The 16,444-nt window shown below is 41.0% G+C and overlaps 1 protein-coding gene and 1 non-coding gene across 2 annotated transcripts; both read left to right on the plus strand.

Annotated features, from left to right (window-relative positions):
* The first annotated feature begins 3,838 nt into the window (after positions 1–3,838).
* On the plus strand, positions 3,839–12,832 carry SLC25A3 (solute carrier family 25 member 3). The gene is made up of 8 exons (XM_053978798.1): positions 3,839–3,937; positions 4,093–4,249; positions 8,137–8,258; positions 10,463–10,642; positions 10,760–10,941; positions 11,654–11,826; positions 12,278–12,388; positions 12,502–12,832. Exons 2-8 carry the CDS (start codon positions 4,099–4,101, stop codon positions 12,660–12,662), a joined length of 1,080 nt encoding a protein of 359 aa, XP_053834773.1. The 5' UTR covers positions 3,839–3,937; positions 4,093–4,098; the 3' UTR covers positions 12,663–12,832.
* On the plus strand, positions 11,118–11,357 carry LOC128808268 (small nucleolar RNA SNORA53). The gene has a single exon (XR_008437429.1). It is a non-coding gene; the product is annotated as a small nucleolar RNA SNORA53 (small nucleolar RNA).
* Positions 12,833–16,444: the final 3,612 nt, after the last annotated feature.

The following is a 16,444-nucleotide window of genomic DNA, read 5'->3' on the forward strand; positions in this document are numbered from 1 at the left end:
TGGTCATATTGCTCAAAATGCTGTGCTGAAAACCTGGCAGGTCTTGATTTCCTGTCTGAATTGGAATTAACACACAGCTTGTATTTTCCCCTTTAAATTCTGTGCTAATTTTTCAATGTGTATCCAGTCTTGGGAGGAGCCTGGTATTGGGCTGTGTATCACTAGAGGATTTCACTTGCAGTCTTGAGATAAATCTTACAGCATCTGATCCATGGTAAGAGCATGAGACCTTCAGTAGTGCCCAAGACATTTTCAAGAAGGATCTTAAGTTTAAATTCTCTGCGTGTTTTAAGACTTTAATTTGTATTTGCATAAGAAACAGCATGAAAGAACTTCTCCAAGTTTACTTGCTAACAGTATGCACAGCACCGCCCTACAGAATGATTTTGGATCCTTCCTAGGCTTGGTCTATATGTTTTGTTTTGTTTTCTGTGGCATAACTTACAAAACTCTTTTTGGTATTAAATTCCTGCTAATTACCTTCTCTGCTAGTTTTGTGGACAAGATATCTTTAAAAAATATTTTAACTAGTTTATGCAGAGTCAAACCAGAAGAGCTGAGTACCAAAAGAATGCCTTTAAATAATACAGGTCCCAAAAAATACTCAGCAGTAAAAATTATGTAATTGCAAATTAAGCTGGTAAAATTGTGTGGCATATCTTGTGCATGGTACATTTGGCTTACTTTGATATGGCTTAAGTAACATATTGGGTGGAATAGATACAGGTATCCATTTTGATGTATAATTTTAAAGTGGTGTTTGCAAAGGTAGATGTTTGAGCATACCCTTTTTTGTCTGTTAATATGGCTTTTATTGTGTGTTTGGTAAGTCTACCTATCTTTGTCTAAAACTGTCCTTTGACTTGCTTTTCTTTTTCCTGAGGGAATTTACCAGGCTACTTTGAAAGTGAAATTACTACAATGGATATATACATGCATATTTCAGACAGCACAAGGTCTCCAAGCTAATTGAACTTGTAAAGCAGTCCTATGGTGGCATAGAAACCTGAAACCTGTAAGTACTGTGTATATGCTGATATTAAAAAAAAAAAAAATCCCACAAGTTTTCTGTTCCACCTCACATTGCAATTCTTTGTTAGCATTGGTAGTCTGTGGTTAAAACATAATAACTGCACTATATTTGTTTATTTGTTCTTTAGGGAAAAAAAATTGTGATGTTTAAGAGATAAACCATATAATGTGTGAGGAGAATTTAAAAAAAAAATATTATTAGACAAGGATATCAATGGCAGCAATTAATAAGAATAGAGGTTTCACTACTTTCTGTGTTGAGAACATGTGACTGCTGTTGTTCAACATTGGAAGCTTGGATCCTCGTGAAGGAAATGCTGCAAGTTAAGGTTTCCCATGGGCTGTAAAACCTGATCTGTTACTGACTCTAGAACCATGGCCTAGTAGTTCTGATGTTGAAACAAGGTAAGTGTATATAAAATACAAGTTTACAACCCAAGCAGATACTGCTCTGCTAACCTTGTTATCAAAGGTGTGGATGGTTGTTTCAGTACCTCGTATATTTCTGAAAACAAGGTCACCTGGGAAACCAGATTTTAAGAGCTTTGATTTTGCTTGCAGGCTTCACCAAAATGTTAGAATTGTGAAAAGTTACTGTAAGACAGGAACTAGCCTGCATTTTCTTGATTGTATGCAGTTTGAGGTGAAAGTGGGGTAGAAATGGAGAGGATGTGTGGTGGGTACAACAGAAGGATAAATTAAATGAAGAACACTGGAGTTGCAAACTGAAATTTTCCTAACCTCATAAAACTTGTAGAGCTATTGATTAAAAATACGGATTTAATTTACAATAGCTCTTTTTACTGTGAATTGGACAGAGGTTGATACTGGAAGGTAATATCTTTCAAGTCTTCGCCTATTACTACCTGCAATGTCTCTCAGAAATTAATCAAATTAATAGCTGGTTTGAATTACAAGCTATTGCTATTTTATTTCTTCACATCTGGGAAAAGTTGTAGGTATTTTCTTTGTGAAATTATATGTATTCAGCAAGAACATATATTATCCCTGTATTTTCATGGGGCTATGTTAGACTGCTGTTTAGTAGTTCTTGTTAATAGTACAGCTGTTAGAAGTTAATTGTCACTTAAAATGAAAACCAAACTCAGTTTTTTTCTGGAAAAATTCTACAGAATAATTCATAAGCATCTGTATAGTTGTGCACACAAATTGTCATTAGTTGTCTATAAATAGTCATCCACTCATCCTTTATAATTAGAAGGAATAGAGGTTTTCGCTATGTTAAAAATTAGAAGTCTGCAAGAATTGTAATCATTTATATGCAGTTTCAAGATAAGAGCCCAAATCTCAATCATGTTTAGAGGTTACCATCTAATTGAAAACAAGTGTCAGTGTTTGGCTTTTAAATAAAACATTGTTGCCAATAATTATTTAGAGGCAAGTAAGTAGAGCAAGTAATGGCAAAGTGAACAATTCTGGCTTGTTTTCATTGCTGCCACTGGCAATGAATCCTTTGGGCTCTCAGCTGGTTGCTAAACGGAAGTATTTGAAGAATAAAAGTTTCATTTATCCTTTTCCTACTTGAGTAGCTGGGGTGTAGTTTATTCAAGAGGCACTTAACCATCTTTGATATCTGTGACAGTGCTATTGGGCACTTTTGTCCTTGTAGGACAGTCTCCCTGGATTCACAACTTCGTTGTGAAATAGAGCGAGTAGAGCCAGGGCCTAAGGGCCTTCCTTGGAGGTTTGATAGGAGCCCCTTAGCTGACCAAAGTTGGGATGTTTCTTCAGTGTGGTGCTGCTGGTGTGCTGTCATTTGTCCAGAAGTAAGAGCTGGAATGTTCAGCACATGTCTCTTGCTTTCCTGGCTTCTGTGTGTATGCTGTTGCAGAGCATTACAATCAAACGTATATGATCAAAAAAAAAATGAAAAAGTGGAGTTACTGCCTCTTCAGTAACTGAGATCTGAACTTGTCTGTGCTAGTCTTGTACTATGCAAAAGTGAGTGAAATCACCCTGTGCTGGAAAAGGCATAGTTAAAGATAGGCAAGGCCAAGCACGGGTCCTGTGTTACGTAACATTCTGCTTTTAACAAACCAGTAAGAAACAATTCTGTGAGCAGCTGCAGCCGTTGGAGCATTGGCAAAGTCGTGGCGCCCTGCAAGCTTACCCTCCGAAGGTGGAGCTGGGCCAGGGAGTCTGCAGACAGTGCTTGCTGCTAGATCTGACCGTGCTTGGGCTGGCAGGGCAGCTGGTCTGGTGAAAAGGGGTGAGCTTTCTGCTCAGGGAACTGCATCCTGTGTGTTTACCAGACTGTGATTAGAAAGCGTTACTAGATGTGATTACCAGACATGGAACCTGGGCTGATACCGAGGACTTCTTTAATCTTAAAAAATGGGTGCGATGCTAGGGGGTTGGACTTCATCGTAAAAATCTCTTCCAACCCCGATACTTTCATGATTCGGTGTGAGTGCCGCACAGCACGGGTCAAAGCCACCACAGGGAACTCGCGTTCAGGCGTGTCTCCGGTTTGACATTGCCCAGGGCAAGGCTGCGGGAGGCACGTGGCGCGGCTGGCAAGCGCCCCGAGCCGGGCGGCGATAAGGAAGGAGCAGAAGCTGAGGCGCGGGGTTTATCGCTGTACGCTGGGCTCACACACCCGAGCAGCGGCCCGCAGCGCGTCACTGCCGCCGGAGCCGCACCCGCGCCTGCTCCGGGGCGCTGAGGGGCGGGCTCGGCACGGGCGCGGAGCGAGCGCGGCCCCGCCCGGGCGCAGGCGCGGGGCGGGAGGGCGGTGGCCACGCGTGCGCGGCGGTTGGCGCGGCGCCTCCGCCAATCGCGGCGCGGCTCGTTGTGCGGCGGCCCCGCCCCCGGCGCGGTGAAGGACAAGGTGACGGCGCGGGGCCCGCGTTCAGCCTCTGCCGCAGCGGCTCCATCTTGCGAGGTGAGTCGGGGCGGCGCGGGCCGCCCGCCCGCCGGGGGCCGGGCTCAGCCTCGGGGCGGCAGGGCCGCCTCGCGGCTGCGGGGCCGGGGCTCGGCGGCCGCGCCGTGGCGGGGTTTTCCGGTCCCACGTCTCCCCGCTCTTCTCGCCCGCCTCAGGTCGCCATGTTCTCGTCCATCGCGCCGCTCGCGCGGCACAACCCGTTCTACGCGCCGCACTTCCAGCTGGTGCAGGACGGCGTGAGAAAGCGCCCAGCGGAGCCCGCGGAGGCCCCCACCACGCGGCGGGGCCTGGCGGCCGCGTCCGCCGACGAAGGTGAGAGCGGGACGGAGGGGCCGCGGCGGAGGCGAGGCCCGTGGGCGTGCGGGGCTGGCGGTGCCTGCGCTGACCCCACCAACGCGGGCCTGTGCCCGCCTGGGCGGCGCAGGGAATGTCAGCGCCCAGCGAGGCACGGCCGGGTCGGCAGGGGCTGGTGCTGGGCCTACGCGCCCGCTTGGAGGACGAGGAAGGGCACGGGCGGGGGAGGCGCTGGCAGTGCTTCCGCTCTCCCGGCGGTGTGTGCTGAGGAGCAGGAGGGATCCGGATTTGCCGGAAAAGGACACTGGAAGGTTCTAGTGCAGAGTAATCACAGAGACCCCCGTAGATTTTGTCTTGGGGAGCAGAAAGCGCTTTTTCTGACTCTGCATGGCCTGCAGCCTCGGGCACCAAGGTTGTAGGCCTGTACTTCTTTCATCGGTGGAGAGGAGCAGTGACTGAATCTGTGGATTCGAAAGACAATCTCTCCCATCCTTTTTCCCTTTTTCTCTTTTTTTTTTTTTTTTTTTCCACCAGTTTATGCATAGCTGGGCACCTGAACATCCTAGATATGTTAGGGGTGTTTGCTGCTGTTCTTTTTTACTTTTTATTAGTTGTGGGGCATACACCAGATAACTTGCTATTTAAGTTATAGACATGTACTTAAGAGTTAAGTGCAAGTGCTTTCTGTATGTTTCCCAGTTAATTTATAGATTTTTGAAGGTCAGACCTTGATGATACTTGCAGTACCACAGAATGGATAAGGATGGAAAGGACCACAATGAGTCATCGTCATCATCATCCTTACAGGTCCAACTTCCCTGCTGAAGCAGGGTCATCCTAGAGCAGATTGCACAGGATTGTGTCCAGATTTTTTAATATCTCCATGGAGGGAGAGTCCACAGCCTCTTTGGGCAGCCTGTTTCAGTGTGTGGTCATTACAATAAAAAAGTTTTCATTTTCAGATAGAACTTCCTGTGCATCAGTGTCTGCCCACTGCTTCTTGTCCTCTTCCTTGGCACCACTGATACGAGCCTGGATCCATCCTCAACACCCTCCCAAAAATAGTTAGAGATAATGATGAGGTCCTCTTTCAGTCATCCTTTCTTGAGGCTGAACAGACCCAGTTCCTTCAGCCTTTCTTCAGAAATGAGGTGTTTCAGTCTCCTCATCGTCTTTGTCACCCTTCCCTGGACCTGCTCTAAGAGCTCCATGTCTGTCTTGTACTGAGGGGCGCAGGACTGGGCACAGCACTCCAAATGAAACCACACTAGGGCTGAGTAAAGGGACAGGATCACCCTTGAGCTGCTGGCAGTGCTCTTCCTAATGCTTTACAGGATACCCTGTTGGAGTGGCCTTCTTGGCCACACGGACACACACTGCTGGCTCATGGGCAGCTTGGCTGCCCAGCAGGACCCCCAGCTCCTCCTCTGCAGAGCTGCTTTCCACCAGTGTGGCCCCCAGCCTGTGCTGGTCCATGGGGCTGTTCCTCCCCAGGTACAGGATCCTACATTCGCCTTTGTTGAACTTAATTCAGTTCCTCTCTGCATGCCTCCAACTTGTTGAGGTCCATCTGAAGTAGAGGTGGATATTCTAATTATTTTAAGCTGCCAATAATGTAAAAGTCTCTCTCTAGTTTTACCTGAAAAAGAAAGTAAGAATTACTTTCAGCAAGGTACCTCTTCCGAAGTACTGTGATTATTGAAGTATTTCAGTGGAGTTGAATCAACATCCATATAATACATGAAAGAGGTTAGTTTTACGAAGTTTTCAAGAAATTAGTTGTGGCTTTCGGTGTAGTAATCCTGTTGTCAGCTAACTAAAGCCCTAAATCGCTCTTTGGTATGCTAAATATATTCAGTAGGTGCACTTATTTCTTTAAAGCATTATGCTTAATCTTCATCCTGTTTGTTGGCAGTTGAGGTCAAAGGTGGCCAAAGTTTTTCAATCTTCATAATCTTTTCTGCTGAATTTAGTATTTCATATACCCAGTTGGTTCTCTGACTTTTGCGTTGAGAATATAACACGTTGCAGAAGATATGTGAACTTGCACAAGGTCACACAAAGTCAGTACAAACCACACGACCTTCTGAGATCAGCTCAGGGCATCAACCACAGCGGCACTCAGAGACCAAGTATTTTATGACCGGCTCATGGAATTTGTCCTTGTGTGTCAGATTAGAAGCAGAGATATGAAATAGTTATGATGTAGCTGTCTCAACAGAGTAGATATATTTTTATGGCTTATGTATAATTTGTGTACCTTAAGGGTGTTTGTCTTAAATCATTACCTGGGTATGTTGGAATTACTTTCTTGTCCTTTGTGCGGCATATTCAGCTGGTTCTCAAGTTACGGGTTCTAGAAAATGTGATTCTACTTCTGAAATAAAAAGTCCAAGATCATCTGTGGCTTTATTTTCCTAATACTACTGTACCACTACAAACCTAGGCACCTCTAAGGAGCTCAAGCTTAATTGATTCTGGCTTTCTTAATTACTGTACTTGAACACCTGACAGGTCAGTCTGAATAGCAGTGTAATCCAGCACATACATAAAACTCTACTTTTCTCTGGTTACTATAAAGGTCTGTCCCTGTCATTTGACGAGTATTACTTTAAATTACTGTGATAAAGGCAACGTGAACAAGCAGTTCTGAGATCTAGCAGCATGGTAGCTACTGCAGAGTTGTGGTGCTGTTGGCCAAAGACATGGCTAGACAGAGCTGGCCCGAACAGGCCTAGAGTCTGTTCTCTTGATTACACCTGCCTGATCTGTATGTGTTTAACCAGCCATTCTAGAAATGGAAAGAAAGTTATAAACAGACTGTTTCTGATGTTTGCAGATCTGCTAGCCAAGCTATTTTTGGAGCTATGTGTAAGTCCCAGAGCAGCATATTTACAGTCTTTAGCAATTAATAACTTGTTCTAAGATTGGGTGTTTTTATACACAATATATACACTGTATAGGACAGTGCATATGAAACGTCTCTTGATTAAATGTGACCTGAAAGATTCTTTAATGAACCTTGTGTGTGAGCATTCAATGGGACAATAAATAGCAATCTGCAGTTTCATTAAACAACCTGTATACAGACAGTTTACAAAAAATCTGTGTAAATAATCTGAGAAATACCTGAAAATATATCTGTGTATCTTCAACACCAGTATTGTAGATTTTTATAGTCTCTACTTAAATACGGAAGTTAAACTGTCATTGAATATTTAACAAAAGAAACTTTGTCTTTTGAGTACTAGAGGAGTACTATTCTTATTTCCTGGATATAAGAAATTGTTGGACATTGCAACTTTGAGTCATAGTTTCTGCTAGTAACTTCTGGGATTAATTTCTATGGTTTTAGTGTGCTCTGAGCTAAAACTTCAGTGTTTCTTCCTTTGCTTATTTAAAGGAACAACTTCAGTTTGGAAGGCTTAGAATCAAATCTTGTCAGTCCAAAATGTTTTAAAGCAAAAGAATAATTTTTCATTATGACACTATATTCAAATAATACAGCATGGGAGATTATTTCAGTTTAATACTTTTGAGAAAGTAGCACTTAGTTTTGTTTCTTTTCTGATCATTGTTACTATTTATGATTGATCATATGTATGTAATTTTTTCCAATCAACTAGAATACAGCTGTGCCTATGGTTCAAACAGATTCTTTGTCCTTTGTGGCCTTGGTGGGATTATTAGCTGTGGAACAACACATACGGCACTGGTTCCTCTAGACCTGGTTAAATGCAGAATGCAGGTTTGTTCTGCATGTTGGTATGTGATGACAGAGCATGTTTAGTGTGGTATATTTAATTACTAATGAACTAGAGGCATAAAGTGTACCCTGGACATAGCTGTCCAACAGTGCATGGAGTTTATATAAAAGCATGGTGTGTCTTTATTTTTTGCTGCAGAATACAGTTGTGAATATGGCTCGCTCAAGTTTTATGCTCTCTGTGGCGTTGGTGGGGTCCTAAGTTGTGGCCTGACACACACTGGTGTCGTACCTCTGGATTTAGTGAAATGTCGAATGCAGGTTTGTATAAACTTCAACATTTCTTGAACTTCTGTTTTCTATCTAGCCAGCATATTAAGAGTTGGCAGTAGGGATGCAATCTTTTGTGAATGAGAAGAGGCAAGTAAACTTGAATGCTGCTTTATCAAATCTACTGCTGTAAGACTAGCAAAGTACCACTTTGAAGAGAAGTAAAGGCATTATGGATAATCTGGACACATTATTTTTGACAGCATTTAAGGCACATTTAACTGGCTATTTGCTAAAAGGCATCCACCACAATGTTGCTCTGCTGGCTGGTTGGCTGTCCAGCATTATTCCAGTGCTTTTGGAGTAAGGAAATAGGATCTTTTGGAGCTGCGTTTTTTAGCCTGGAGTGACATGCATGTATAATTTGATCCATTAACACCATGGATATCAATGCATGGCTTATGGATTGGGTATTTTCTAATGATGCCACTTTGAGCAGAGTGGCTAAAACTTGATTTGGTATCAAAAAGGCCATCGATGCTTGCAACTGCTTTCCTTGAAGTGGTTTTTGATTAATCTGAAAGGAGCATTGTTTCATTGCATTTGTGACACATTAAAATCATTTTGTGAACAGCCATGGATGAAAACATACTAATGGATTTATTCAGGCACATCTAAAAGAATGAAACAAATTAAAGCACTCTTGTAAATTTCTGGAAATATAGTAGTTAATGATTTCCCTGTTGCATAGACTGATTATAAAAATGGCCATTTTGTAATTATAGAACTCCTGAAATTAGGAGGGAGCTATGAATTAGTCAGACCTCTTTGTCATGCTAGGAGTATGCATGTGCTGTTCTTCAAAACCATGTTCTTCAGAATGGCCTTTATTTAAGGTTTAGCAGAGAGACTTTTTCACATTCTTGAGAGCATCTGAAATTCTGGTCTCAAACTAGGAAATCTAAAACATCAGACCTGCTCAGTGTGGGCTACCAGTTCTGGTTTATTGTATGGTCATGGTGGTGGTACTTCCCCTTCCCTCTCCAGCACTCAGAGGGAGGTTCAGGAGGGGGGATTCCATGTGGACTCCAGGTGTGATCTTGTAAAATCTGTCAGCATTTATTTCTTTACAGATCCAGTACAGAGCATGTTACTAATCCTTCCTAAGTTCTCCAGGAAGAAACCTGTTGCCTGCCCTCTCATGTCTTTTTAAGAAGAGGTCACCTTTGCCATGGTTTAACTGAAACCAGGACACCTGTTGCAGACCTAATAACTAAGCATGGTTATGGTTCTGACTTGAACATAGTCCCATTTTACAGTGCCTGATTAAATACCCAATTTTCTAAAATTATGTCTCTTTCCAAAATTGACATATTTAGGTGAACTAGATCTCAAGTATGTTATTCCTAGATTGCAAGACAAAATACCAGTCAGTGCAGGTTGGCATGCATGTCCCATAGCTCTTTCTGAAAGCTTTGATGGACATCCAGTTTGATATCTTCCTTTTTATCCTCTGAGGAGCTGTTGGATGATGTCAAATATGAAAAGTAACAGTGGGATGTGACATAATTACCTGTTGAAAAGTTTCTGCTAAATTATTTCCTTTCACCTGAAACAAAATTATTCAAGTCAGTCTGTTTTAAATTTCTGATAAGTTAACAAAATCTCACTCAAAATTCTATGGACAGAAAAGTTAGTGTGTAGCCTTTATTGCCGAGTCAAAGTACAAGTGTGGAAGTTTTTGAGTACTCTTTGATCTGCTTTGCTCTATCTGTCTTAGTCTGACTACGTGGAGAGATCACACAGGAGAAACAACCTTCTCTGATTAGTAATCATGTGAATCATTAGGTAGTGCTTGAGTGTACATAGATAGAGTGTGTAAAGTAGCTGAGATTGCTGACAGGACCCATTAAATTTTTTAAAAATCTGATCTATACACCGTACACCACTGACAGTGTTAGAACAGTGATTTCAGCAAGTCTTTTCATTACAGTTGCATTGTTTGGAGAATCAAAGTGAAACAAAATTAAATTTGGTGGTTTAATAGCCAGTATTGAGGAACATACTGGCTATTAAAATAAGTCAGGATTTGAGATTAGCAAGTAACCATTAGTGTAACTTTGTGGTGCGTATGTCATCTGTCCAGGGAATTACAGGAAACCAGCTGTCTGAGAAAAAACCGAAACATTTTGGATGGGGGTGTGAGAAGGGAAATAGTAAGCTATATCAAACATTTAAATGTCTGTTCTTTTTAGGTTGATCCACAAAAATACAAGAGCATCTTCAATGGATTTTCTGTGACAATCAATGAAGATGGTGTTCGTGGCTTGGCTAAGGGATGGGCTCCAACCTTTATTGGCTACTCCATGCAAGGGCTTTGTAAATTTGGTTTCTATGAAGTTTTCAAAATCCTGTATGGCAACATGCTGGGAGAGGTAAGCCTCAAATGTTTTTTGTAAAGCTGTATGTCTGCAGCCTAATAGTATTAGTGATAAGGAGTAATCACAAAAACATGATTCATTAAGAAAAATGTGTGTTTCAATTCCTTTCAGGAAAATGCCTATTTGTGGCGTACTTCGCTATATTTAGCTGCATCTGCCAGTGCGGAGTTTTTTGCTGACATTGCTCTGGCTCCAATGGAAGCTGCTAAAGTTCGTATTCAGACACAGCCTGGATATGCAAACACTCTACGGCAGGCTTTACCCAAAATGTTTGCAGAAGAAGGCATCTGGGCGTAAGCATCCCTTCCTTTCAATTGAAATTCTTGATTTTCAGTACGTTTTCTTACTGAAGAACTGGTGCTATAACTAATTCTGGCCTTAGCTTGTAATACTTTTTGGTCTTTGTATTTCAAGATAAGAATTTAACATACTTCAAGTTATCTGTGCAAAATTAACTGGCTGTTGATTCCACATGCTCCTTAGATCCATCTTTGTGAGTATCTTTGTGCTGAGTTCTGCTGGATAACTTCAGTTTCTAGCAGTTCCAGTCAGAGATACTCAGCAACTTTCTGGTTGTACAGTCAAAGATGCTTGAGTCATTGGCATGTGAGAGTAATATAACTGCATGTTAGCTTTCTGTTCTGATAGAAGTGGCTGTAGATGTACAGGTCATGTTTCACTATCAGGACTTGGCTGGTATGCAGACATTACCCTTACTTCACTGGTAGTATCAGTACTACATTACTGCAGTGTGTTGTAATCTGAAAAGTGACTAAAGAAACTGCTGTGCAGCCTGGGGATTAGGAAAATTTTAATTTGTGCTGCTGTTTGAAGTTAGTACTCAGGAATTAATACAACTCAAATTTCTGTAGGTATTTGACAGCATTACAGGGTTAGTACATAGAAGTTGTGTAGCAGCAATAAATAAGCTAATTTATTTCATGTTAGAAGTGCACTTCAAATAATGAAGAAAATGAAACTGAGGTTGTCTCTTCTCTGATTAAGTTTCTATAAAGGTGTTGCTCCACTATGGATGAGACAGATTCCATACACAATGATGAAATTTGCCTGCTTTGAACGTACTGTTGAAGCTCTCTACAAGTACGTTGTTCCCAAGCCACGAAGCGAATGTACAAAAGGAGAACAGCTGGTAGTCACATTTGTTGCAGGCTATATTGGTAAGGAATGTTTAAGTTCTATACTTCATTAATGGATTACTGCAAATCTAGAGACCTGTTGCTTTTCAGAGTATTAACTGAAAAGTGACATTAGCAGATGTCACTAACACAGGAGAACTTACTTGCAACTTTAAAATGTGCAGAGGAAGTAACTACAATCAGTCTGTTAGGGGAAAATGGGTCTGTAATAGGACACTACTCTTAACTGATCCTATATATTACCAGTATTGATGGCCAGATTTAAAAACTACAGCTGATTTAAGTGAAAATTTACATCTTTCTCAGTCCTGGGAATCTTTGGATGGAAGGGGGAAATTTTCAGTATCCAAAGATTCAGAAGTTTTTTTCTGGTTGTTTTCTTCTGTTCAGAAGTTTCAGCTGGTTGTACTTGGTGTACACAGTAATGGTACACCTAAAACACTACAGAACTAATGTCAAATTATTCTTTCAGCTGGTGTGTTCTGTGCAATTGTTTCCCATCCTGCTGACTCTGTGGTGTCTGTGTTGAACAAAGAAAAGGGCAGCTCAGCTTCACAGGTTCTTATGAGGCTTGGATTCAAAGGTACATTCTTTCTTTCATTTATTTTGGATCAAGTGTTTCTGATGTTTAGGGGAGGAGGTATTTTTTTTTTCATGTCATTTTATGCTGCTCATACTTTATGGTTTGCTCTCCAGGTGTATGGAAAGGTCTGTTTGCTCGTATCATTATGATTGGTACCCTGACTGCACTACAGTGGTTCATCTATGATTCTGTCAAGGTTTATTTCAGACTTCCTCGCCCACCTCCACCTGAAATGCCAGAATCTCTGAAGAAGAAGCTCGGTCTAACTGAATAGACAACTCATGGACTGACTGCTGGCTGACCCAGTGATGAGTTTCATGAAACTTTTATATATTTGACTATGTAGAAAACAAACTATATAATGTCATTATTGGTTGTGCCCTCATCTCACGTGAGGGTTTAAATTCTACCACTGTCATTGCCTGAAATAAATGAGAAACAGAGTGCTTAGTGTCTGTTTACTACTGCATATGTAAGCTTCATTTCATAGTAGCAAATACCTCAGATACTTTCCTGGCTTCCCCCTCTCCCACCCAAAAAAATTTTTAAAAAAATACCCTGTCCCACACTTTAGAAACTAGAGAAATGTTACTCTTCTACTTAAAATTAGGTTTTCACTGTTTCCAGAGAAGTGCCAAGAACCTGTCCTTGCACTTGGACCCAATGATCATTTGCCTGTAATAAGCTGTTACTGTGGAACAGCTGAACTCCTGAATGGCTGAGATGAAACTGGAGTCTGATTGGGCATCCTAGTCATGATATCAGTGTTTCTCACAGAGGTAAAAGGAACCTTATGCACACTAGAGCTGTTTCTGCCTTGGGATGGTCATCCCAACTTAACTTATGCTTACTTGACTAATTTCTGCTTCTGTTGGCTTTGAACCACACCAAAGAACTTGGCCCTTCTGATTGTCCTGTGGAATTAAAGAGTAGTTGCTACCTCTTAACTAGAGAAAAGCTGATGTTAATAAAGATTTTCAAATATATTTGACTACTAATGGTGTACTTCAGCTTAACAATAAAATAAAAATGGCTTGTCTTTTATTCTAGAGTTTGAAAAACTTGCCAGCTTTTCCCTACATTTGCTACAGCTGTAGATTTTATTTCAGGTTTTTTTTTTCTGAATTAGTATAATACTGAATTATGGTTGAACCATGTATTTCTGCAGCACAAGGAGCCATACGAGGTTTTTTGGACCTTGATGTGAAGAAATGCATGCTCCTCGGCACACAAAAGGAGACAATTAATTAAGGCAGAGTTAAGGTATTCACTTTTGAATTTTTTTTCTCAAGTCTTAGAGAAGGGAGATCATGTTGCCTTCTGCATTTCACCTGTTCAGTAAGTCACAGTTGGTCATCACTACACCCTATCCAGTACTACTTTGCTCACAAAGCAGAGCTGGAGCTGATGTGGGTTTTTTTGCAGTACTGTGGATAGGCTGCCTTACAGCATGTGAGCTGTTGATACTGAACTTAGCTTGGTACTTACTTATGTTATACTGCTTCTTCCTCTTTACTTGGCTCCTTCAGAGCCAAAAGGACAAATCAGGCAGGTGCCATTGGAATATCATAATTGGACTGACTGCTGTATCTTGCTGGAGTCAGATATGCCTGCTATTGTAGCACTGAGCTTCTCACTCCCTGGGAAAATCCTCCAACTTCCAAGATTTTGAATGATTATACTAAATGAGAAAGCTGGGCCTTATTTTGAATTGTTGCCTTTCAGAATGCAACAGTAAGAAAGTAAGCTAGAGTAAGAGCTAGGACTACACCATTTCCCTGTCACCATGACAGTAATAAAGGCACTCTTAGAGTGACTGCTATCTGCCTGCATTATGCAGCAAAGTCAAATTTAGACCCTAAGGCTAAATAAAATACTTGTACAAGTACTTTGTTGTTGAATTAAAATTATTTAATGCTAAAAGTATGTAAATCTTGTTTCCCCATCGTGAATGGGAAGCTCTGAAATTATTTAATGAGTCATTAAATACTTGTAAGAGCTTCCTTGGAGAAGAGCTCTTACTATGACTTGATCTTGTATTAAGACTGTTGATGTTAAATCACCTTTTGAAGATGTGTGTATGGTGCAGCTTGCTACGCAAAACTGTCACTTTCGTGTACTGAAAATCAGTTTCTTTAGAGGCATGTTTTAACTCAGTAGATTTTTCTTTGTTTGCTGAAAGTTCCTTCTAAACCTGGGGAAAGTGAAGAATTGTCAGATTTTAAGGCTGGAAGAAGAGTGAGACAAGCTTGGCTCATGTAGTAAGGTACTCTGTCAAGCGATCTAGTGCTGAGCTAAATTTCTCAAAACTTGTTCTATATGTGGAGCAAAACCACACAATTTTTCTCTAGGATTGAGTCAGTGTTGCACAGTTGTTAGTTACAAATACGTGCAGTAATAAGAGAATCTTAAGTCTATTTTCTTATTGCTCACTGGTAGACCTGAAACTATCTTTTAAAGATGCTTAGATAATTTTATCAAGGTAGATCTGAGATAAGACTACAAGGAGCAGCCAGCAGTTCCTATTCTGTAACTGAGAAAGGGAAAATGCATTTAGCGCTCCTTGCAGTGTTGTGTTTCAGTGGAAAACCCAAGAGGAGGAGAGAATTGCCTTGCAGCTGCCAGCTTCGTTGATATTCAGCCATAGAATTGTTCAGATGCTTGTTAGGAAAGGGTGTTGCTTAATGGGTCGCCCGCTGGTATTTTAAATAAGCTTTGGTGGGAAAAATGTAGTATTAAAATGCATCTAAAAGGTCAACTTTGTCATTGTTAACTGCTTTGTGCATAATGCCTGGTACATTTTCCAAAGGTTGAGATGCAGCAGTGGTGCTTTTGATGGATTTGCATTTCCATTGCAAGGAAAGTCCTGTATCCAAAAGGGATACCCCATTTTGAACTTACGTAACTCCAGACCCATCAATAAACCCCAAAGTGCTCTGTAAAACATGGATTATGTATATGCTGCTTGTGTATATTTTATGAAGGAAAAAACAAACTTTCTTGCTGGTTATGGAGCTGAGTTTTCTGGTTTAAAGCATACCATAGATATAAATTTGGAGTAACAACTGCATTTGCACACGGTGTTTGTATCAGGTTGTACTACAGATGAAATGTGCTGACACTCACTCGCGGAAATGTCTGTTGCATATCATTTTAAAATGGGCTGTAATAATTCAAATAGTTGTAACTCATTTACATTTTTACATAGAAATGATGTAGTTCACAGTGAAAACAATAAACATCCTGCTTTTTTATAGCAAATATGAGTACCTTGGGTAGATGAGCTTAATAGCTGCATGGCCTTGTTACAGAATACAATTTTTGTAACTCAGTGCTGGGGAGAAAGATACTGCTAGCAGAAAATTCTTGGCTGAGCAAACGTTCTGGTGTATAAAAGTAGATTTTATTCTTTTGGGATTCATTTGCTCATGTAATTTTTAATCATTGATAATTTAGTGTTGTTGCTGGCTTTTGGGTTGTTTTTTTCCTGTCAAGTTGCTGACAAGTATATTAATTGGCCAGTTTTGTACCTGAAAGCTAAATTAAAAGCAAAGATGGCCTGATGAATGTCAGTACAATTTGGGCTCAATGGGATGATCTGTTTTAAGTAGCATAGCTGTAATTTTCATTATTACCTGAATCTCTCAGATCATTTGGTAAAATTGCAAAGTATCACTGCATGACCCTAGAAATTATCTAAGGGGTTGTATTTTCACTGACCTGATACTCTCCCCACCACTGACAGTACTAAAACAAGGAGGCATGGTTACCCATCTGCTTTAAATTCTTGAAAAATACTTCACTCTCTGCTCCCCTTTTCCATTGTAGAAGGAGCTCTCTGCCTCCCTGATTAGAGCAGTCTAATTATAAAGCTACTATAAAACTTCCATTTTTTAGTACAGTCGAGATGTGTGCCTGAAGGGCAAACAGAGATTTGTAATACCTGTGTGGATTACGGGAGAATTTCTGATCGCTCGCTTTACTGCTGAGGTCAGTACGGTGGTATGACAACTTGAGATACAGACTATTCCAAAATACTATTTTCAAGTAAACTTT

The sequence above is a fragment of the Vidua macroura genome, chromosome 5 (assembly GCF_024509145.1).
Source record: "Vidua macroura isolate BioBank_ID:100142 chromosome 5, ASM2450914v1, whole genome shotgun sequence".
Classification (NCBI taxonomy): Eukaryota; Metazoa; Chordata; class Aves; order Passeriformes; family Viduidae; genus Vidua; species Vidua macroura.